Source organism: Trematomus bernacchii, unplaced genomic scaffold (genome assembly GCF_902827165.1).
Source record: "Trematomus bernacchii unplaced genomic scaffold, fTreBer1.1, whole genome shotgun sequence".
NCBI classification, from domain to species: Eukaryota; Metazoa; Chordata; class Actinopteri; order Perciformes; family Nototheniidae; genus Trematomus; species Trematomus bernacchii.
The window spans coordinates 8,024,465-8,050,035 of NW_022987739.1; the positions used below are offsets into that span (position 1 = coordinate 8,024,465).

The 25,571-nt window shown below is 40.6% G+C and overlaps 1 protein-coding gene across 1 annotated transcript in view; it reads left to right on the top strand.

Moving 5' to 3' along the window:
- Positions 1-25,571, top strand: part of scfd2 (sec1 family domain containing 2) — an 82,683-nt gene that overhangs the window by 46,080 nt on the left and 11,032 nt on the right. Inside the window, exon 6 of the mRNA XM_034147589.1 lies at positions 21,647-21,792. Coding sequence (XP_034003480.1) covers positions 21,647-21,792 — 146 coding nt within the window. The remainder of the gene's footprint in view (positions 1-21,646; positions 21,793-25,571) is intronic.

Sequence of the window (25,571 nt, forward strand, 5' to 3'; positions counted from 1 at the left end):
ATCCAGAGCAGCCATAATATCGTCTAAGACTTTCAGACTGGCAGTAAAGATTCAATTTGTAGGGTTTGAGTAGCTCAGAAACACTTTTTCACTGTTTTACAGTCTGCCTTTTTCCAAGGATTGTGTATGTAAAGTGTGGCCAGCTCGCAACCGCCTCTCAGCCATTAGCCAACCTACTTCCTGTTAACACACAAATAAGTGATCCAAAATGTATGTGTTTTTTGTATTTCTCATCTTTTCCCGGTAGACAAATATCATTGTTACTTATGTACTGTGTCATTATAGGTAATCAATGCTGCAAATCTAATGCAAACCCTCTATGAATAAAGTAAATCCATCCGAGCATGCATTCAGCCCAAAAGTGTACTACTTGACACTTCTTCTTATTCCTACAGTCTAATATCAGTGGGTATAAATGTCCTATTACCCAGCCTTTAATGTCAGCTGTGTCTGTGCCGGGTGACTCTGATAAAGCACAGACTGTCGGGAGAGATAGTCGCTATCATTTAAATCCTCCTATCAATGGAACCTATTTCTCCATCACATTTTCTGTCTGCCTCTCCATCATTTCAGCTTATCTTCTCTGAGTTATGTCTGCCTCTTGGTCCTCTTGGGCTGCCTCTCTCACTCTCTCACTCTCTCTTATGCAATCACACACACACACACACACACACACACACACACACACACACACACACACACACACACACACACACACTGGACTGTTCTTTGATGCTGACAGCTGTTCGCCGTCTGCTCCGTGTCTGTGAGCTCACTATCACATCCGACTCGCTCTCCGTCCAGGTAAACGGTTCTCTCTGATGGGCAGTGATAGAGGGATGAATGAACTGGCTGTTGTAACATTTCCGCTTCAGTCTCGCAGATGGTGAGAAACATTTTGGCGCAGAGGGCCGTCCGCTGCCGTTATCACCGCCGTGCACACAGCGTGGGTGTATATACGGTGATAATGACTGTCTGCAGAGAGGATTGCTACAGTGGGGCCAGAGTAAACTGAGCCCCCCCTGAAAATAAACACATTAGAACACATATGCACACACAGACCCCGAAAACTGTCGCCCCTTACCCTAAGGCCACAGCACCCCTGCTTTTATTGTAAACTTCCTTCCTTATCGGACACAGAACACACAAATCTCCACATTGAAAACACACACTATTTTTGGCTTAGCTTTAATTTCCCTCTGTCAATAGCAAATCCTAAGAAAATCCACTGTAGAGAATGTGTTATTTCCAGGATGGGATGTATGGTTTTAATTTTCTCCTTTTCCTGCTCCCTCTCCAACTCCTCCCTCCCTCCCATATTGCTGCTGGAAGCGTGCACAATTCCTTAGTTACTGTACATCCCTCCAGAGTTTCACAGATGTATGAAACACTGAGTTATTTATCTCAGAGTGATGACAAAGTGACATTACTGCTAAGATTTAATGATTCAGATGTTGGAAATGGATCATACAGAGTGTCAAGCATTATATTTAAACACAACACAACCTGTTGCATCACAAATGGAGTTTAAATAATCATGTATTCAGAATATATAAGTGCTCGCGGAGTGTTATTTCTTCTTGAAGTGCTGTTAGACACACTAATGTGGCTTTTATAGCGTTACTGCGGCAGGTCTGGCCCTCTCCTGTCTGCCTGTGTAGACTCAGGCACTCGCACATCTGCATACATAACGCTAACATCTGTCTCTCAGGTGGAGGCAGCCGCCCTCTGCTAGGCCTCCATGCATCACTGCTCCAGTCAAGAGGCTGAGCACACACACAAACACACACACGCACGCACACACATCGTCAGCTGCCTCACACTTTCACTTGAACTTGATCTAAATAATGCTAAATCCAGCAAGCTTTGTATTCTAAATGTTTTCAGTTGTGATACCACTGTGCAACAGACCCTGACCCATCCGTGACAGCCCTCTGTTGCGATGTGTGGGAGCGGATTAGCCCGTTGTGTATTTTGAGTGACAGGATTATGAAGTTTGTATGTTTCTGTAGGGCTTCTGTGTATGAAGAGTCGGTGTTATCATGGCCGTTATTAGTGTTATGCTAACCCATTTTTCTAAGCGGTGGATCTCTGGGCAGAGGTTATTGGTAGTTATTATGGTTTGTTTCTGTGTTTGTTATGTGAACAACTGAAAATGGTTATGAGATTGTTCCTAACCCTATGAGTGGCGTCAACATATCAAGGTCCGAAAAAATAAGTGCTACGTCTGCTAGCGGTCACTGTACGCTGGCTTCATCCACCCTGTAATCCTCTTTGATGTGGACCTAAACCCCACCAGGATGTGATGTTTGTGTAGGATGCCTGCCTGGATGGGTAAATATATGTGTAATCCCGTTGGGTTGTGGGTATCTTTGTGTGATGTTGTCCAGCTCAGGCGACTTAAACAGGAAGTAGAGCTGCGATTAGGAGGATCTGACATTTGCAAGAGGAGCTTCCTGTGATAGGAGGCTTCCTCTGTGTCTATGGGACTCATCACCTTATCTTGCCCCCTCTCACTAGCTGCCACTTCTCGTACAGTTCACTCACTCACTGCTGGTGCCCGGACATTCCAGCTGTCACACATATTTACTTAGACATCAGTTGACATGAATTACAGAAAGAAATCGGCTCACTTACCCCTCGTGGTATTTATTTATCTATGTGCCTACACCCCAGTACAAGGAATGTGCAATGAATGTAGTTTTTTGGCACATCATTAAACACTGACATTTAACAAATTAAACCGCAACATATGTAATTTCAGATATCAGTCAGTATGTTTCCATGCACACAAGACACCAGGTAACTCCTCAGGTTGCACATGGAACTGGATAGAATTTAAATGTACTGTAGAAATATGATCCTTTAGTATTCAAACTGCTAATAATAACCATTAATAAAAGGATTTCCCATAATGTTCATATTGTTTTGTTTTTTACAGTTGATGTTATTCTTCTTGAAAAAACATCTAACAATATAATATTTGAATGAAATCCTTAATATCTTGCAACTTTAAGCATTAAATAAATAAATAAAGTAAATAAATAACCCTAACCTAACCCTAACCCTAACCCTCCAGGTGAGTCTGTGTAAACTGTGCATAACACCTAACCCTAATTTTAAACTACTTTTAATTTTCAAATGTAATTCTTTCTTTTTGAAAGTCTTTGTCAGGCACATTAACTCATGTTAAAGTGCTTTAAAAACTTGTTTACACTTTACTTGATCAAGAAGTCAGCATTCTGCAAAGTCTTACTGTGTCAGTCACATTCCTCTAATCTCCTCCCCAAGCCACTAACTATTCGTATAAACAATATTTATTTACGTTTTTGACTTCCCTGTTTTACTGATGCCACTTATAATTTGTGATATCGTTGTAAAAATGAAGTGAAATGAGAAGTGAAAACTCTCCCTCCTCAGAACTATTTCTGGATTCAGAAACCCGTTTTAATTATACATTTGTTCTACCATACAAATGTAACTATAAAGAGTGTTCACATTGTCTGCTGTGGCGGTTTTCCTTATATTTTATTTAAGTGTGAATTAGTATGCAACTGTGTTTTAAATCCCATGATGTTCCTCAGATCTTTTCCCCTTCACATCAGAGTAAAACTCATCCCATCCCTCTGCAGCCTCAGCCTCCTCCCACTGTGGGATTACACACTGATGCAACTCGTCTCTCCTGATATGTGTTACTGTCACTTTAAAACAACATCAAAAAAGTTTCCGTCTCAAAAGCAGCTGTACGTTAGAGATCATACCACTTTCTGCGCTCTTAGAACTTACACACTACGTGTCGGAGGCTTTGTTTGAGAGCACAGCTTGGCACAGCACCTCTTCTGCGTGAAGAAGATGTGCGTCATCTCGCAGTACAATGGTGTGTGAATGAGTTGATGAGTGTGAGTCACAGTTAAAGTGTATGAGTGTACACGAAAAGAATGGGGGGGGGGAGGGAAATGAATCCCTTACATGTGCTGCACTATACGAGCAGTGCATTGTCATCCGCTCTGTCTTTGCTGTGGAGCTTTTAGAGAGAAAAGAGAGAAAAACATTCCAGATTAATCAATCAATCTGCGTGTGTGTGATGTGTGCTGCCTTTCAACATGTGGCTTCAATCTCTGTTTTCTGTTGCGTCCCACCCCTCTTTTCCCCTTCACAGAGACTCATGACCATTGAAGAAGTCTTTGTGGTTGAAAACAAGTCATTTCATACTGGATTTCACACAGAATGTGTCCTCTTTTCTTTCCTGCCATGGGTAGTGGCTCTAAATATTTCCACAGCAGAAAGATTCAAATTCAATAATGTCCTCCAGGAGCGATTATTGTACGAGCGTCCAGGTTAAGTTGTGTCCGTGTGTGTATGCCCTTTGTGTGTGTTGACAGATGAGCCAGTAAACAAAGCCAGTGGCTCAGATATCAGGGCAGTTTATTGCTCTGGGTTCAGATCTGGCAGGCCCCGAGTTGTTTATTTGGCTTTCAGGTATCAAATGGAACCCGCTACTCTCTCTCTCAATCACATGTGTATTTCCTCGGTCGGACCGTGCAGTAATCGCTTTGTAGAATCAATAAACAGTCATGCATGAACTTGTTCGCACAAATACACAACTCATTGTCCAGCTCATGTAGAAACTAATCTCTCTTTTCTGCTTTCCCACAGACACACACTCATATTTTCCAACTTGTTTTTTCCCATCATAGCTCACTTTTTCTCCCACTTATACACACTGCATACACAAGGCTACTGCGTTCCCATGCTTTTGTCCCGGGTCAGTTTGGTCAAAAAGGTCAAACACAGATTCTCCTGTCCACCCCTCTGTCTCCTCAGCGCGTAATTCAGAACAGCAGCACCCAGGCAGAGGCTTCACAACCACCCAAAACGACATGTCACACACACGCACGCACGCACGCACGCGCGCGCACGCACGCACGCGCACACACACACACACACACACACACACTTTACACCAACATCTCCCTCCATCCCTGCAACCTCTATCAAAGGATCTGACCAGCGTTGACATTATCTATCTGTGTCTCCCAGGGGAGAGGTCGAGCACATAGCACAGTTATCATTCAGCACACACAGACACACTCTCTCTCTTCTGTCTTCTCACACACTCACTCATACTCTCTCCGAGACATGCACGTACACACACGATACGGACTGCAGATCAAAGGTTAATCATGTCTTTTCATCAGCTGCACCACCCTCTTCTCTATCTGACCTCGTCCTGTCTAATGGTTGTGGCAGTATTTCTGTACTCTAAGGGAAGCACTTTTTGTGCTTGCACTCTGTAAATAAATCGTCCTGTCCTCTTCCTCCATTGTTTTCTTTTATCTCTCTTCATCTCCTTTTTCATATGAAAAATACATTTCTGATTACATTAGGTGTTTTAATGAGAACCAAGTGTTTCTGTTGTAGTTGTAAAATGGCTATTCATTTGATGTATGCTCCATAAAGTCTGTGTAATAGGGCCTTTCTATAATTTGATAAGTATGTGAGATTTTAGCTGCATGTTTAAGAGGCTGCAAGTGAACTGGAAATCCTGCTCTTGACTGTTTGAGTCGTTTTTTTTTCTTTGTTTTCGGGAAGAAAAAGCAAGAAAGGGAATGGCACGTTGAGTAACCCCCCTGTGTGAACCCCAACCCTGACTGAAACAGGAAGTGCTTATTCATTCAGGAGGTGTACATTTACAGAAAACCCTCTTCTGCACCCTAAAATGAGATTTTCGAAATAGGGCAGAGGCACGAAATGGCTGTGAAGAACTGCAGCGCTTAAAGCAAATGTAGGTGTTAAAGGCTCGCATGCTTTAGGTATATGATCGTAAAAGACATGTTTTTTGTAGTTGGAAATGATCTAATCATGCAGCATGACTAGTGACCCGTGAAAAGTCCTCCTGCTCTTGAATACGGCTGTGAAGAAGAGTAGGTCTCTAGCTTCCTTGATTTTTGCTTGAGCATTGTCTTTCTGAACTTGAACTCTAAAATTGTCAATGTTTTCATTTGTCAAAAGTGTTTTGCAACCACCAATATTTCATTACGTATTTCTTAAGTATTACATTTGACAATTTACTTTTTATTCCTGATTTCTTCACTCTGTCTTGTTTTTGTTATCATCCGCGGCTTGTGCAATGTGCTCAAACTTATTCTACTTGAATGATTGTCTATTTAATTTGTTATACACGCAAACCACAAGGAGTCACATCCGCCATCGTCTGTTGTGGAAGTTTCTCAGTGCGTCAGGCTGATTTTCATGAGGAAATCAAGCAGCCTTGGCAGAGAACATGATATTCTGCCATGAATTATGGCACCCTTGCTCCATAGTTCATTAACAATAACCCCGGCAGTGAGGTTAGCCCGCGGCCGTGCCTCTCCCCCAGATCTGAGCGAGCATGGTGGTGCGGGCATGAGCAGCCAGGCTACACTCAGGGCTGCCACGCACATCATCACATTATCATGCTTCCTAGTGTGTGGGATTGAACATTTGCCAACAGGCTTCTGAGCACTTTCACACACTGATCTGTCACTCACTTGTTGAGCTTCTGATGACTTCTGAACCAACACAAGTGTAGCGTGGCATATTTACAATGTTGAAATCCTTAGATTTGGTGCAGCAAAAACATCAACAAACTGAACATAAATGAGCCACAGGCTGACAAATAGTTGAATGTGTTTGCATGTGAAACAGATCTTCAAGTTTTCAAATATTGATATAAAAAAATCTGGTGATTTAAAATTGGGAAGTCGTGTTTCTTTTTAGAAATTGTGACACAAATATTTCTTTAGCAGACATTTATAGGCTCTATGGAACAAAGTTACATAACTTACTCAATTTTGACAACCAAGTCAGACAAAGCCTATATATAGAATGTAATGAAACTGTTCCCTGTGTTCTCCTCCCAGAGGATGCTACCAGTCCTACGCTCCTGAAAATGGATCTCTATTAAACACAAGGTGTATTTTCTGAAACACACAAACAGCTCCTCCGGCTCAACCATCTGTTTGATTAATATATTTTGCAGCAGTGTTTTCATTGTGTCTCTTGAGAGTACAGGTGTGATTAAATAGAGGACACTTAGCTAGGCTTAGAGTTTCTTTTTATGTCATTTCCAAAAATGAAGTTGCTTAAAGGATTAGTTAGTTAAATATTATGTTTTGCCTTCTCGTTGAGGATGAACTGAGAAGTTATAAAACCACTCTCATGTCTATACAGCTAGAACATTAAGCTAAATCAAGCAGCATGTTAGCTTAGCTTAGCACAGACACTGGAAATGGGATTAAACAGTCGTCCTGTTTAACTAAATGATCAGGCACCATGTTTACTGTCTTCATGGATGTTTGTACTAATACTGATTACTTTACATATGTTATTCTGTTAACATTGTAGTTTTTTGATCAAATGTAGACGGGAACAAGTTTTGTTTTGATCTGATTAGACTCATCTATTTTGGAATCCTTATTCTGTATGTCTTTACTTTGTCTTTATGTCACAGGGTTGGGTCTGGCTGTTTTGCCTCAGTGTCTCTCTCAAATGTCTACCTGTGTCCTGTATGCTAGTCTATTAGTGCTGGATGTGCTGTTTCAAAGCAGGCCAGGCCTCTATTTTAAACCGTCATTGCTAGTTTACAGGTCACAATTTATATGTAGACCTGACAGCACCTCCCATATGTGGTCTGAAAAGTGCTGTACTTCAATCATACATGTCAAACACACCCAAGTATTGGACCAGTTTAAATTGTCCCTCAAGTAGTGTTTTTGAAAGAGAACATGCAAAATGGTGGAATAATAAAAGAGGAGACTCAGAAGGTTAAAGTCATTATTGTACACATTTTGGGTCAGTTTTCTCTTCACGTAAACTGAACTGTGTGTGCTGCTTTGTTTTTTAACTGCAGAACTTTTTATATATGCATACGTGCAATGTTTAACTTCTGTTATTTGTAGCGGTTACTATTTGTGATAGGGGTCCAAAAGAAAGCAAACAAGCACCGCTAATGAGAAGTAGTGGAAGCTAAAAATGAACAGGAAAACACATGCACATCAGAGAAGGGAAAGTGACTGTGTTTTTTCAGCAGGTTTCAAGTTGGTGCCTCACATCTGGGCCACAACCCCGCTGTATTATCTGAGATGGAGAGGTTGGACACAGTTCTGTTTTTTTGTAAAAAGAGGCTGATCTCCCTCAGGAGAACAAGAGAAAACAGTTAAGTCGTGGCAGCAGTGTGTTTAGAGGTGGGGGATGATGTGTGTGTGTGACATGTGTTGGGGTTCAGGGTAAAGTGAGCAGTGTAACAGTGCACCCTAGTGACCATGATGAGAACTGCATCAGGGGATATTGTGTAAAACTGAAGAGAAACAGATAATCCCCTCTCTGTAATCAATGTCTTTGAGAACCATTTTTTTTTAACATGGCTGCGGTAACGTTTCTTACGGCTCAATCATCACTGTTCCCCGATCAACTCTTCAAACACTTCTCATAGCGAACAGGCCAAAAGCCTACATTTATTTGTATTGAAAAGGAGGCATGTGACAAAGGCCAGATGTTCTTGCCAAGTGAAATATGTTAGCGCTTACACAATATTTGCTTAAGAGTTGTTTTTGAGCCTTGGATTTCTTGGTTTAATACATAGTAATACAACACAAACTTGAGTCATGGCCAGAAGACAATAAAGTTGTCCATCCAACTATCGCCTTAGACTCGAGGACAAGCTTACATACACACTTGCATACACACTTGCATACACACTTGCATACACACTTGCATACACACTTGCATACACACTTGCATACACACTTGCATATTCACTTGCATATTCACAGCAGTGTGCCCCAGCAGTCCCCACATCAGGGCGACATTCCTCAGGGTGCCTTTGAAGTGTTATGGTATTTCCAAGCCGTATTAAAACATGGATTTGTACATAACTTAAGAATAACTTTAATTATAGGATACAGCAATGATACAGTAGATCATCTTCAGTTTAACATTATTATATACATCTGTGGATGTCCTTCTCCTTTTGTGTGTGTGTGTGTGCATGTTTATGTGTCTGACTGTGCACATGTGTTTATGCATTCTTGTGCACCGGTGCAGTTTGTAACTCTAGCCCAGCATGTTGCTCCGAGGAACACCACAGATGTTCAGATGTTTCTCTTTGGAAAACAAACAGAACAGAGGCCATTTTCCCCAGGACAGAGGGACTGTCAAAATAAGAGCTGGCCCCCTTTGGACCTCTCCTCCAACAGTGACTCTTTTTATTCCTAGACAGATCACTACTCTCTCTGTCTTCAAGACATGTTTTGCAGGATGTTCTTTACCTGCATTTGTATATTTTAGTGTGAGATTCTTCTGCAGTCTTTTTTTTATGTGTTTGTACATGCGTCTGGGCCATCCATTACTCTTGCAGGGGAGGGGCCTTGAGGGTGATGATTTCTCAGACTGTGAGAGATTTAAATGCTGAAAAGGGAGGGAAGGATTGGAGAAAAACATGGTGGGAGAGCCGGACCCTCCTCTTCTTCTTCGGCTCCACCTTTGATTAATGTCTTACTCCCCACAGTGCATTGCAAAGCCTTGAAGGCCTCCAGGTGAAGTCCTTAGGGAGACAGGAATTGTGTAACAGAAGAGAAACACATGATGAAACAGTGTTGCCCATGTGCTCTTTCACATGTTAAAGGCCTAACATTTGTCTTTCGGCTTTATAATGATAACACATTTAACCTGACGCATTCATCAGTCTTGCACATAAAAGCGCGTTATAAGACATGAAATGAAAGGCGAGTGCTGGCACAGAAAAGGCAGGTCGTTTGTATCTGGGCTGATAGTGGGAGATGGATGTGACAGAGTCGGAGCAGAGGGGAAGCAAACAAGCTGCTTGAGCTGTGAAATTGAAGAGGATCAAAGTGTCAGTGAGTCGTAAATAAATCCCGCTCCCTCCCCTGTGGATGGATGGAGCGGACATTGTATTACAGTGAATCTTACACAGCGCTGGGAGACAGCTCTGTGAGCATCATGCAACTCTGTGTGTGCAGCTGTGTGTGGATTTTAACACACACTGGATGCTTTTACAGAAGGCAATGCCACTAGTATTACTCATGAAACTAGGGAGGGGGTTATTGAATCTCGATTGGCCGGTACATTGTCCCAGAACTCTCTGTGTGTGTTTGATGCGATGCTGGAGAGAAGCAGTGTTGTGAGTTTCCTCTGGGCCACATGTCCTCTCCGGTGCTGAGGCAGCTCAGAGCCGTAATGAGAAGTCCAGGTGCAGATTCTACCCTGAGGGAGGAAGTCCTTGTTTACTCATATTTAACCTCGTTTCTGACCTAGCTTTGCTTTAGGCTTTTTGACCCCCCCTAGACACGGTGCCAATGAAGTCGCTTCAGTTCAGAAACTGTTGAGACCTTCAACAGGTTACCATCATGTTGATTTTGCTATCATATACATGCTGATGCAGATGGTTACCAGCATGTTTGTAATAAATGACTACATGTTTCAGACCTCAGGATGAGGATGGAAAGAAATATGGAAAAATCTAAATGTTTCAATTAATTCACAGGCCAAAGCAAAAACCCAGATGGTTTAGTTTTTAATTTGTTTTATGTGTGTTCAACAGGATAAAGAATGTGCATTGGGAGTCATGAGAAACCGATATAAAATATAGTAACAGAAATATAGAAATGTATTTTTTAATCAAAATATATTTTATTTATATAACGGCAAATCATAGCAGAAGCTATCTCTGGGTTTTGAGATAACTCTTAGGTTAAAGTCTAGACTACTTTTTATAATGTGTAGAGAGACCCAACAATACCACATCATATACCATGTATGTCTTAATAATTATGTTCTGCCCTTTTCATTTGGTCCCATAACCTAATGGCCAATAACCATTGTTAACATTTAAGTCCTTTAGACATTTTGAGCAACAGTGACATAATATTAAATGGTGCAATTTGTGCTGTCGATTGTGATGTGTGACAAATCAAAGTTTGTGTTTTTTGGCGTTGTCATCCCGGTACAACTTGCAACTCTCAGTTGCAGAATGATAGAGGGTCTATTTTGATGCATCATTATTCTGCAGTATTATGTGTCTGCAACATTGATTTAAACCTATTTTAAGGCAACTTTTTTTTTACCAGCAATTTGGGGGTCTTACTGGAAGAGCCAAATGTGTGCAGAATGAGGTGTGGGCTAAACTACTGACTTTAGGATGAATGGCTCTACATCCTGAGCTGCAGTTGCCGACACACATTAAATTGTCCATTAAGTGAAGGAGACCATTACACAGTGGAAGATAAAACTGAGGCTTTACAAAGTGCAGGTCTGCCTGTGACCAGCAGAGGGCTCAGTGGAACACATGTACCAGTCTCATAAGAAAACATCTACCCTAATAGTTTGCCTATTAATTATAGTTTTATACTGTATAGTTAAGTGCAGGGGTGTCCAAACTACGGCCCGGGGGCAAATTGCGTCCCGCGTGAGCTTGAAACGTGAGCTTGTCTTGTATTGTACTTCTTAAATATATCTGTAAACATATATTACACAGTAGTGTTAATGTGTTAATAAGCCCGCTTTCAGTTCATTCAAGTTGAAAGTTGATAAGAAAAAAACCCAATAACTTATTTACATAACAACCTTGAAATATACCCTTCTCATTTCCTCTTATGCTAAGCAATCTAAGGCTTCTGTTTTTAAGGAATGAGCTGCTAACAAAATAAAGGAAACCCTATCGAAAGCTGTGCTGTAGGCTGTTTACTTTTCTTAAAGCATATTCAGTTATCAAGCATAATTTACTTACATTTGATTGATTTTGCTTATGAGGCAATCAACCTCACCTCAAGTGAGTGACCAAGCCCTTGGAATATTTTTCTATATGTGGCCCTTGGTGAAAAAAGTTTGGACACCCCTGGTATATTGAATGTTGAGTGAATGCTGTCCTGCAGTTTTGCACACATTATACATGCACTTATATTCTGACTGCAAAGTATTTATGACATCTTATACACACTGCTTAGTTCACTTTCTGAACTGCCACTTTTGTCCTGAAGGGGGCAGAACAACACTACTTTATCTCTTGTGTGTTTCTCTTCTGTTTGCCAAAAGAACTGAAAGGCCCAGCACCTTTCTATTTGAGATACAGCAGTCTGGCCAACTCGGCATGATTGTCTCACTGTGAGCTCTTTCTCTGAGGAATGGCCCGATGTCTGCAGCCGCTGACGCCCCGCCTCAGGAATGATCTTGAATTGAGGGGTGATGAAAACTGTCTCTTACCGGACAGGGCTCACACACACACTCGCAGTTGGAGTTGGAGTGTGCACACTTCTTAATCATGAGGGTGCACACAACCGCCGCATATTTTACCTAATTAAAAAACACTCTCTCCGTCCCGACTTGGCACACACACACACACTCAGTCATCACAGTGCTAATGACATTCTTTCACACACATGCAGGTACGATTGGGTAACAACTCTCTGCAGGTCAGCTGGGTTCAGGGCCTGACCTACTGCAGACAAGTGTTTTTCCCTAATGTAAGTTTATTGGCATGATGTTTAGATTAATTTGTTTTATTATTTGATGAGGTTACAAGTAGATATAAATGCTGTACTGAAGGAAGCTTGTTTTCTTAGGTTTCTTTGTAATGCTCGAAACACTGTGGCTTATGTGTCAGTAATGTTAACGGTAATGAACATATTCATAAAATATCTTGAATGAGGTTTTTCATTTTTTGCAGACAAGGTCACTTCATTGGCGTCACTAAATTCTTTCATACTTATGTAAGAGTTGCTTTATAAAGAAGTGTTCTTTTCTTTTCTTCTTAGTAACTTTTCATGGCCAGCCAATTGCATGGTAAAATAGCTTTCAATCCTACAAGGTGATAAAATCTCCCTTAATGTTCACTGTTATTTAAAGCTCTCCTATTTCACATCATAGAGAAAGCCAATGCAAAGCGTGCTCACACACAAACATACGCACACACACACACACACACACACGCACGAGTGTGTATGCACAGATACCCCACATACTGACACTTTTTAGTGCATAGAGAAACAAAGAGAGGGACACTCGGTGTGTATGAGCTGTGCTGTGATTATTCAGTGCAAGCAGTCCTTTCAGCTTATGTAAAAGTATTGGGTTGCCATGTCGACTAACAGAAACATAAATCCTCAGAGCGGCCAGATAAGCACCTTGTGACACCGTAGAAACTCGGACACCCTAAGTACACAGGAGTAGCACATGTACTTTTCAGAGCTTTGCTCCCGTGTACTTTAGTTCCTTCACTACAAAACATGTGTTCTACACTCATGCATGCAGCACAGTGTGAATATTACTTGGATCATGTTTGAGTTGCATTGAAACCAATAACAGGGATTTAAAGTACCGTTTACTTCTGTAATTAACATTATTCTTTAGATAATTATTAACTTTATGTGTCTCAGCTCTTTAGAGCATTTTTCAGCTCATTGTTTTGGCTTTCTGGTCCTCCACTCCACTGATTTGGTTTCTTTTTTTCACTGTCTCATAAAGTATTTTCTGGCCTCACTAAGCAGCTTTCTTCAGTTAATGAGCCTGATATTTCATCCAGAGTTTGGGTAGACCAAAACAAAAACTGTAAGAAGCATGGTAAAATAGCTTTCATTACATGTTGAACCTTCAGAGAATTATTAAAAAAAAGAATTACAAAAATGTTAGGATGTTTTTGTTTAAGTTCACTTACATACAGCAAGTTCACTTCTTAATGTTTGCCTTAACAACTTATACGTGTTTTTGTTACCTCATATCTCACCATCAGTTAATAATAGATATGAAAGTATGAATCCTACTGACTTGCTCTGATTGAATGCCAAGTAGGTTTTTGCCTACAATGCAAATCAAGTGTTTAATATGCGTAAACACATAGTTTGAGATCAACAGTTTCTAAATTTGCTGAAAATTGTTTGCAGTAGACGTGTGGAAAAGCACCTGGTGTTCCGCTGATATTCAGTATGTTACTATGAGAAGAAGAAGGACCTGAAGCACTGTGTACACTAAGCCAGACAGCAACAATTGAACTGATGTGGAAAAGCGGTTTCTTTTACATCCCACCAGAACAAACACACACACAGACACACACACACAAAAACGCACACACATCTCCCCTGCCCCCCCCCCCCCCCCCTTGTCATTCCATATGAAGGAGGGGACTCATGTTGCATTGCGTGCAGAGTTGTAATTTTGTTTCTGTCTGGAGTGGGTGGCATTCCCTGCGCCTTGCTAGATTTCACTGATTTACCTCTAAAAAAAAAAACTTGAAACAATGCTACCACCGGAATCACACCGCAATTCACACACACACACACACACACACACAAAACTGTAATTACAAAGGGATCAAAGTGAAATTCAGAGAGTCTCATAGTCCAGATAGTAGATGGCAGCGAGGCGAAACACAAATCATGAGGAACAATATCAAAGAGTGAGTCCTGGGTTAGCATCAGGTTGTGAGCGTTTTCTTTTTTTCTGTTAATACTGCAGTCATGAACAATGAGACACCTTAGCAAATGATACATTAAATATTAAAGCCATATTGTTCCTCCTAGTATGTTTGTATGAGCATTGTTGCTATGGTAAATGAAGTTGTTTTGAGTTTGTCTCAGCGTAATGTCAGACTTCTTTTTGATTATCAGTCATTTGAGAGACAGGCCCCTAATTTAAAATACTTTAAGCCAGTTGTGGAGATTAGCGGCTGCCACTCTCTAATTGAGCAGATCATTGCCCTGTGATTTAAGCCACCCACACACACACACACACACACACACACACACACACACACACACACACACACACACACACACACACACACAGCTCTCTGATTCACGTGCAGCCTCATTCTTCTTAGTCATTTATCACACCCACACACACCATCAGAAACTCCCTTTCGGCGGCGATGAGGTGTCTCCCCCCCTCGGTGGGTGAGTCCTATTTGTCTGCTGTTTGATCTCCTCACGCCTGTTACATCTGAGGGTCTTGTTGCCTAGCCACTGTGCAGCCCACATGCCCGTTCACTAACACAACCACCCAGCTGACATGAAAGCCCCCAGGAGACAGTGTTGTACATGCACATCTCTCTGTTCCCCACAGTTATGCTGCTCTTGGTTGGCTCTGACCATGAAACGGTTTCTTCATAAGTGGCATGGCTGAGACCACACCCTCGTCAGCGTGTGATAAATCACGGAGAACACACAGGCTCCTGCAGCAGGGAGGCTGAAGGCTGGGGTTACTGTGTCTGCATGACACAACATAATAATGTTCTTTTGGTCTTTTCTGATGAATCTGCCCCACATTGTGTTCACTACAGGGCTTCACAAAGTTTCATGTCAGTAGACATTTCAGCATGTGTAAGATAAGATAAGATGTACTTTATTAATAATATAAAAAGTAAAAGACTAGAAATAAACAATTCAAAAATATAAACATCTCCAAATAGAAATAGAAATAAACCAGCATTAGAGAGTAAGACAAATATACAGGTGACCGTGAAGAAAACAAATCAATAAACTGTCTGACAAATAAAAAACTTTTATATGATTTAGCTCTGCGTCGGCTTAGTGGTTACCTGACAGTGGGACCCAGGTAACCCTTACCAAAAACACAACTCTTCGTTATCCTGGCTCCAGTTTGATAATAGGACAGCAGATAGCCACACATCTCCAATCACAGACTGCAAACCCTCCTGTTTTGGCTCCAGGTTGGCGAATATTTTTTGTTTGGCTTATTTAAAGCCAATGCAGTAGCACTTACAATGGCTTGGCTTATGGATAGCTAATGTTCTTAAATGCACTTATTGTAAGTGGCTTCAGGCTAAAAGGGTCAGCTAAATAAATGTAATAATGAGTTTGAAGGAAAGACCGGTGGTGTGTGTGTGTGTGTGGTGTGGGTGGGTGTGTGTGTGGTGTGTGTGTGTGTGTGTGTGTGTGTGTGTGTGTGGTGTGTGTGTGTGTGTGTGTGTGTGTGTGTGTGTGTGTGTGTGTGTGTGTGTGTGTGTGTGTGTGTGTGTGTGTGTGTGTGTTGTGTGTGTGTGTGTGTGTGTGTGTGTGTGTGTGTGTGTGTGTGTGTGTGTGTGTGTGTGTGTGTGTGTGTGTGTGTGTGTGGCATTGTTCTGCACTTCCTAAAGCAGCCCAGATTAACAGGTCTTGTGTTTTCTCTCAGAGGGGCCATTCTGGAGAGGATTAAAGCTTAACATAGGAATCCAGACTGCTGTGTGTGGACCCACCTCCATCACTCAGGCCCCACTCACACGGGAACGTTTGCGTTTATGCACAGTATGCGTATTCAAAAAAGTCTTCCGTTCACATGCATTCGTTTCATTTAACGTGTCTGTTCAAACGAGGCCGCTGGAAACGCTGTAGTACATATGCCGGGACTGTAAGTGGCGCTGTAACTTCCGCCAAAATACACCAAAAGCAGCGAAGAAGAGCAGCCCCGCCGCAATGTTGCCATGGCTACCCTTCTGTTTAAGCCCCGCGGTGTATTTAGCAACATGTAGTTCATGTAATTCTCCATGTCCACTTGTTGCTGATGGTTGTGGTAGAGGAGCTGTAGATTTTGCACTAATATCTGTAGCATGGTCAGTAGCACTAGCAGTAGCTACTGACAGGAGGAAGTGTGTGGTGATTGCTGGTATTCAGCGGGATATAGTAATTTCCTCAGCATATGGATAAATGCAACGGGGAAGTTAACTGAAAGAAACCGAATCTGTGGATATTGCATCGACCGACCAAGAAGCACGTCTCTGTGGAGAGGACGGCTCAGAAAGAGAGATATTCTCTACAAACACCGGGTGAGATCCTCCTTTGTCAATATAATGGATCAATGCATGAAATCTGACTCTGTTTATTTTGTTTAAGGAGTATATTGGGCGTTAACAATTCTGGTTTGCCTTTTATAATATTATTTCATTCAAGAACCCCTTGTGCGTTTAATTAACACAGCTATTTTTGATAGTTGCTACAGCAGTGAGCAGGAGAGGTGGGGAGAGCCGGGGCTATCGTTATTTTTTCAGGAAATATTCGTATAGAGGTGATTACACGAACTCGGTTGACCCCCCCAGAGCGTTTCGTTTGCAAATCTATCCACCTTGGGACCCGTTATCGTTTGTGGGGTCAGTTTCTATCGGCCTCGTGTAAATAATAGGGCTATACGCACGCGAAACTATGCAGATACAAGCAGTTTTCTCCTCGTGTAAATGGCGCCTCAGACTCACTACAGTATTTGTATGAACTTGGCAAATATGTTCTTATAAATGATCAAATTCTTCATTCAATTTCTTCACATATCCAGTATTAAAAGCAAAACAATTATTTTTCAGTATGTACTGTAAGTGTGGTTCATTTTCTTTTTCTAAACCTGTTTATTAAATGTTATTTGATAAACGATTGGGCTGATTTGAGCTAAAGATGCTTGTTAGGAAGGTAATTAAATAGGTGCAACAATAACATTGAAGGCTACTCCTTAATTTAGGGTGTTAATGGATTCTATACCAATATATGTGCATGAGTCATCAGATCCGCTTGGCTTTATATGACCCTGATGATTGCACCAAGCGAAATTCATTCCTTCTTGACCTAGAGGTGACACGTTTGCCCTTGTGACAGCTAGCTTCATGAAAGGAGCACATGGCTCTGAAAACCCACCACCTCTATTCATTCATCCTGCCATACAGTAGCAAAGACATCTTCCTTCCTAGCATTCCACATGAACATAAAGTCTTTGTAAAAAAAAAAAGTATTGCAATTTCCTTTCAAAAAATCACATACTTTTTTTATTTTTTCTATTTAGTTTCAAAATAAGCCAGGATATTTAAAAGTAGCCTTGTTGTCTACATTCCACTGATAAGTACAGAGCGATTAGCTTGGGTTGTGGTGGCAGGCGTACATAGTGATAGTTGCAGTGTTTTGATGGTTGTTAAGGAAACATGCTGCGTTTTTTGTATTCAAAGTTCTCTCTTTTCTTTAGCAGAGGCCATATTTTTTGTTAGCAGAGGTAAATGACTCAAGTGCATTCATACTTTCAATTAATTAATACATTTTTCAAATCTGATGTCTGTGGTTGGATCAAAATGTCCTTGGGCAAGATACTTGTCCTCTAAATTGTTCCCATGGCCAACGGTGTGTGAATATCAGTCTCCCTGAGCAGGTGGCTCCTCTGTCTCTGTATGAATGTGTGTGAATGTGTCAAATTGTTTGTGTTAAAGCACTTTGACGTGTATCAAAGACTGTACTCTTATTATTTACATGATTTGTGTACCCAGTTTGCTTAATCATATTCTAAAGTCATTTTTTACCTTGTTTTCAACCAGTGAATCATTTATTGTTGACCCCGTAACTGACGTCGGTGGAATTTGCTCGAGGCAAAGCATGCTGGGAAAGCTCAAGTTAAAGTTAAAGCCTTTTATTGTCATTGTACACAGAGTATAACGAGATTCAGAGTGCAACTCTGTCCCGGTGTGCAAAAAATACAAACACATACAGAACACTAAAAACCACGGCAATAGGACAGACAACATAAACAATCATACGGGGGAATAAATAGTTAAAAATATTGATATAAAAATAGTATATAAAGTGCATTAAAAGTGTGTGTATGTGTGAGAATGGTTATGGTTATTGCATTATGTGTGGTGGTTAAGCAGCCTGACAGCCCAGGGGTAGAAACAGCTTACGGCAGTGTCAGCATCATGAAACATCACAATAGGCACATGACTTACACAACAGACATTATTCAGATATTACCGAAGGACACAATTCAGAGGCAGTATTATTCACCGAGCATGTGTTTGTTATTTGTTGATTTTAATTCATCCAGCTCGAGCTCCATTCATTAGTGATGCATTCCTCTGTGCCTTTGCTTTGGACTTCCAGCTTCTGCGCGTCACAGGTTTCGCTCACAGCCCTCTTTCTATTGCTCACCTCCGGCTCTGTTCAATCGTATTAAGAAAACCTTCAATAGACCGTTTCCTGCCTGCACTCTTTTTGTCCTCTGTATCTAGACACAATTACATTTCCTCCCTATTGTTTCTCTTAGAAGCTCTGTGCTGATTCAGTATCGGATATTATGTCTGTGTCATCTCATAAAAACAGGTTGTTTCGGGAAGTAGAGGAGATGATGGCACTCAAGCTGTTCAAATGACATATATACATTTGTGCAAATGGTGTAATCCCATAAAGATAAGCACTTTAGCTAGAAGAAAGCAGCCCCCCTGCCTAAAGAATAAGCATTTATTATGCTCTTGATATGAATAAACCGAATGCAGCTCACATGTTTGCGTGAGAGACTCTGTGTGGAGTTGTGAATGAGGTGCGGTGCCCTTATGGTGGGTGGCGTGGCCGCGTCGTGTGAGACAACACAGGTGTTAAGCCTCGCAGCCAAGTTGGATGTTCCTGGATCAGTCGGTGGACCTGCTCCCGCTCAGGATCTGCCGTATTTAACATCCAAAACACAGATTTCCACAGACCAAACGTGAGCCTGCACCGCATGCTTTGGCGATAAGTCAACCAGCTCCTTCTCAGAAGACATGCAATCACTCGAACATATTTACACACCTCCTCCTACCTAGCCCTTGTGATGTATCTCCCATTCCAGTGCACCCCTCGTACAAATACATCGGATGTGCATCTAAGCAGCGGATTTAAACGGATGGTTACTTCCATGTCTTCATTCTAAATTGACAGCATATTTGCATGTTGTGTTTGCACTATTCTCTTGTATTGTAGGGTTATTTGAAAGTATAAATGCTCATAGACAAACATCAGTTGTAGTTTGTTTTGTAGGATCTCCTCTGCGGGTGTCTGGAAAGATAAGACCCTCATCTCACTGAGTCTTCACGCTCTGCTCCGTCAAATAGCCCTGCTACCTCACAGCCAGGCCTGACGCTTTACATTCCCCAGGACAGCAACTCAAAACAAACATTTGGCTTGCTAAATGTGATATTGCCTGTAAGGGAAGGGAAAGGAACTAACGGAGAAGAAATAACAGAGTAAAGCCTGATAAAGTTCCCTTATCTCTCTCTGCTGACGTTGATGTATTCCACAACTTATATAATGTGCCAAATAAAATGAAGCAAAGTATAAATGCCTTGTGAAAGGTTATACATTGTCTTTACAGTGAGAGGAAAAAGAGTTAGGAGTAATATAGCTTTCCTTACAAATGCATACCATAAATTACAGCAGTAACGGTCAGTATGTCAGAGGGAGATTTTGTTTTCAACACTCATATAGTGTATTTCTCGCATATAAGTGTATGCATGTGGTTTCAATGTAAAGTAGAGCTGTATGATATGTGAGCAGACATTGTGATATAATCTTGAAGTAAGAGCTTTAGGAGTTTCCTGTGTTTGATGGTAACCTGTGGTGGCAGGAGTCATGCAAATCCTTTCAAGTCTCGCCTTATTAGTCAAGTCAAAGTTGGAGTGCTTGGTAATTCCCACTTTCATTGAGTGGGCGATTTAAATGGTTTGTTTTAACGTCCACAGTATTTTCCTAATTATTCCTGCATTTTTTTTTAACATTATAAGTCTTTGTAAGCTTGCTGACATTTCCATTTAGCTCCAAGCTTTACTGTGCTTGGTTATATACTGTTAGTTGTGTGGCTTTAGGGCTGTTTTTAAATCATTTTAAGGTGCATATGGTATAGTATAAGCTGTTCCTCTTCTGGTGCGATACATAAATCGTAAAGCTTGTGTTATGCATGGTCTCTTCGAAATATGTAACCATATATGCCGATGTAAAGAGGAGGAAGATGCTTAGTGGCTCCTGTTGGTTAATCTTCTTATCCCAGCACCCGGTTCAAAGCATCTGACTGGGAGGAAGTGGGAGCTTAAAGTTGTATTCAGTAAAAGTCGCCATAGGCTAACAATATGAAATGACTCTTTAAAAAAGACTAATAGTTGAGTAAAAAACAACATTTGTATTCATTTATAGCAGTCATTCATGTCCTTGGTTTTGAGTCTTTCAGAGGGAGCTATGCTGAGTTCAGGTTTGCTTTTCTAGCTGACCTTCCTGTTAACAGAAGGCAGCTACATTCCTGAGCCGTGCCAGTGGGAAGTGCAGGTGCCAGTCCATCTACTTTGCCAACAGCGCTTTCCACTGCCTGCTTTGATACCATCCTCTGTCTACTTTCACTGTCTCACTTTCACTCTGTGTACTTTTTGCTTTCAAATTCTTATGCTCTTTTTCCTGCCCCCACTCTCTTTCTGTCACAGCCTCTCTGTTTCTCTCCTTTTATGTTTTTGCTCTGTCATTTTGCATTTATTTCCCAGCAGGTCTTTGCTTCCCTACGCACTTCTTTGGAAAAGGAGGGAACATTAGCTTTTGATTAGACAGCAGTGTTTTCTGCTCAAATAAAGGAGCTCTTGTCCTCTCGCTGCCATGCGTTTACCTTGATAATTGGTTTCAGTGCACACCCAGCTGAGAAAGCTTCCCACAAAAAAACAAGATGTTTCATCTTACGGGCCATTTTTTTTTTGCAGATGTAAATGTTTTCTTGCATGATTAGCATTTTTCTCGGTTCAGTCTAAAGGAACTGTAGGTGTTTCAGATTTTATGTGAAACTTTACAACCTAACGCACAACAATGATTAGCATTTTTATAAATGTCTGCTTGTGTTTTGTGTTTGTTAGGTTGTGCAAACCCAGAGGAGCTGACCACGGAGCGAGCCCATTCTGCTGTGGAGAAGATGTTCGACACGCTGAGAGGTTTGAGTCACGCCAGAGATCACCTGAAGCAACTGCGCTCCGTCTACACCGCCAGCGACGGAGTTCACCAGGTCAAAAACACACATACACACATAGACTGTTAACATCAAAACACACACTTTATGTTGCAGGGTGGGTTCCTTTTAGTGGTCCAATCAAATCCATTACAGTCAAGACAGTTCCAACAACATATCTATATCCACCAGTATACTTAAGAACGGCAGAATATTACTATTGCCCCTTACACACAGCTTGTTTCCCATATGTTTTATTCACCATTTTATCGCGCTCTTGCCTGACTAGTAACAGAGGCACATATTTAGCAGAGCTTCTTTTACCTCCCAGGTTGAGTCACTGGCATACAGCACAGAGAAAGAATATTTTTCTTAGAGCTTATGTAACTCAGAAGGTCTTTGTGTGCATCTTAAATCTTTGTCCACACACAAGGCTCTTACCTTTTATTCAATACTGCTTGAAATTATTTTTTTAGCAAAGCAAATGGACAAAAACAAACTATAGAGCTGGGCTTGATCACAAGCTTTTCAACACCATGCACTTCTATGTCCTTTTGTGTGTGACTTGAACCTCCTTAAAGGTCTTTGATTGATTGGTTTTATTTTTCCAATTACATAACCCTTCATCCAATCATAAAAACATGAGGTACTTGGCCTTATTGTCGTTGGAGGAGTTGCAGGTGAAATATTTATTTACTTAAAGGTCACCTATTATGCAAAATCCGCTTTTTAATGTCTTTTATACATAAATATGTATCCCCCTCTGTGTAAAGAGATTCTGAAAGTTTCAGGAAAAAAGACTCGCTCACTTTTTGTCCTGATCCATTTATATAAAAACCTGTCTGGAAATGAGCTGATCAGATTTTGGCCACTTTATGATGTTAAAATGTTTTTTTGGCTTGTTTAACCATTAGCCAATCACCAACCAAGGTAGCTGCCGCCCACCTTATCACCTGAATCTCCTCCTAGAGCACCATTGTGGTTTTTCAAAATGATGACCTTCTCGGAGGGGCGTGGGGAGTGGCAGATCATTTGCATTTAAAGCTACAGACAGAGAATCAGCCCTTTTGAAACAGGGCTGAAACAGAGGGGTTTATGGGATGCTACAATGCATGATCTGTTTGGTATTTTGAGCCAAACACTTCAGAGACATGTTTTGTATATATCTAAGATCTATAATATATTGTTGAAAAATAGTATATTAGGGGACCTTTAATTAAGCCGTTTTTTATCTATGTTAATGCCATCTTAATATATTTAAGTAGTTAGTAAACCTTTTACAATTTTTGGGAACATTTGTATTTACTTTTTTGGCAGAGAATCAAAACATGCCATCTGAATCGAAACTTTATATAATTTTAAGAAGTGTTGTTGCTGGATGTCATTACTACTGAACATCATCTCATCCATATCATAATAATAAGAGCGTCCATATGCGTGTGTCTATGTATGAGTGTGAGCCTCATTGTGTTTCTGTTGGGACCGTACTGTCTGTCCTTGTTCCTGCTGCGTTAAGAAAATGATTTAATATAAAGAAAGGGCAGCGTGATCTTTCAGCTCCAAGCTGTTCCTGAGAAACGTCTTTCAATCTCTCAGCCTCTCTCAGCATGCAGTCTCAGCACCTGGAGAGCCAATAGCTGTCGGTCAGGATGTCTTCCTCTCATTAAAGAGTGCAGAGCTTCTAGGTACAGACTAATAGGAGAAGTTATAACATGGGTTTTCTTTTTCTTACTGCAAGTTACGTACGATTGTAATGTCTTGCAATGCCCAAATATGATTCTGTCAACAAAGCATGATCATTTTACATCCTAGCATGTTCCTATGAATACCAATGAGCAATGAGTGCTGTTAGCTTCATTAATTAAGCGTTCTCTGTTTTTACAATGAATAATTAAATTGACAATAGCAATTTAATTAACTAATAAAGATGAGAGCATAACAGTTTTTTCCGATGGCTTCAATCACGCTCTGTTTATGCCACGCATAATCAATCAGAGCAGCAGACAGCAGCACCCATTTGCTTTCACTCACACATGTAAACACGTTTTGGAGCATAACATTTGCATGTTTCCAGAGCACATGTCTCTCTGAGTAACCCAACAGTGTCGAATTTCTTGGAAGAAAATATCAATGAGTGACGTAGGCTGTAGCAGCTGGTGTCTGATGCTGTCTGTAATGAGACAAGCATTCACACTAAGGGTAGCCAAATATTAAATCATGGTATATATCATTGTATATCAGAGTCACGGTTTTATTACAAGACACTTACTGTAAATTAGATTGTTAAAATACTTTGCATATGTCTGGCAATCATGAACTCAGATTACTTCCTTATCTGGATTTATTTTATAAATCTATTGATTTGTAAGATAGGGAATAAGACAATCAAAGACAACGTGCATACACACGTGAGCAGCAGGTGTGGTGAGGCTGAGGTATTGGCCAATGGTCTTTATTATTTACGATTTGATTTGATTTATTTCGAATGTGTAAAACAATTATACAAAAATGTAACATGAGAATTGTTTTACAGTACAAAATTAAGCAGTGTCAAATAAAAATATTACTGATTCTAAATTATATATAAACAAATAATCTACTTAATTACACATCCATTTTTCTTATAGAAATACATTTGTTATTGAAAAACAAACAAAAAAATAAATAAAAAATACATAAACAAACAAATAAACAAACAAATACATAAAAGCGGTAAATGATATTCTATAAAATAGCAAACCAAATAAATAAACTGCAAACACCCAGTTATGATTAAACAACGTCATCTCAATCAATCAACATTGTCTCTCATAGAAAATAATTTCTTACAAATAAAATACATCCAGATAGCTACGACCATTTGACCAATGACCACATCAGTGAATACTGTAAAGAAAAGGGTCTGATTACCCAAATTGTAAAATAACATATCCTACGTTTCCCCCTAGTTAAGGTTATGAGTTTCAGTGCAGTTCTTTTTAATGATTTATGCAAAAAGGTTTGTCTGGGCTAGCGACTTCACAAAGTCACTGTGCCCTGCCAAGCAATACTTCAGCCATTAATGGGACTACAAATCGACATGTTTACACCTCTTTGTTTGTATTGAATAAACAAATGACATCCTTCCTGTGAGCATTAGGAGAAAACATGCTGTACTCGTTCTGAAATGAGTTGCATAGTGAAACTTCTTGATATGTATGACCACATTATTTCAAAGACACTTCAGCCTGTTCTTTATTTTTGCTCTCTGTGTGTTTTTGATGTGGTTCAGTCTACTCTGGCAAGAAAACTGATACCCACATATCAGAGTATGTGTGCTCACATGTTTGTGTGTAGACATGAATATTTCAGCACTGGCATTATTATACGACTGGTTCCAATATTGCTTTCATCACGTGTGTGTGTGTGGTGGTAATTAAATGGGATTTTGTTTAAGCTTTCTGGATTAGAGTGTTGTTGTGTGTGACCACGGTTGTTTGCTGTTGGTTTTGTCTGTGCGTGCGTGAGCGTGTTATTCAACCGGAGGTGAATCATTAATGTGTTTACTCCCAGCTTAGCTTGTGCAGGCTGACCCAGGTATTCATGTCATGTTGGCAGAAGTACATATTAGTTTATATAAATAATAAAAACAGGATTCCCCCAGGCCTAATTCTGCTGGATGAGTGGGTGTGAGAGTGATGCATACTGATACTCCAAATTAAGGTGAAAGGATGCATGTGGGTGGAAACACCTGGAACATTAGCATATAAACAACTGTGTGTTTGTGTAGGTGTGTGTATGTAATGCTTGAATCATCAGTTACGTAGATTGATACTTTTTTACGGTCCATTTCCGAC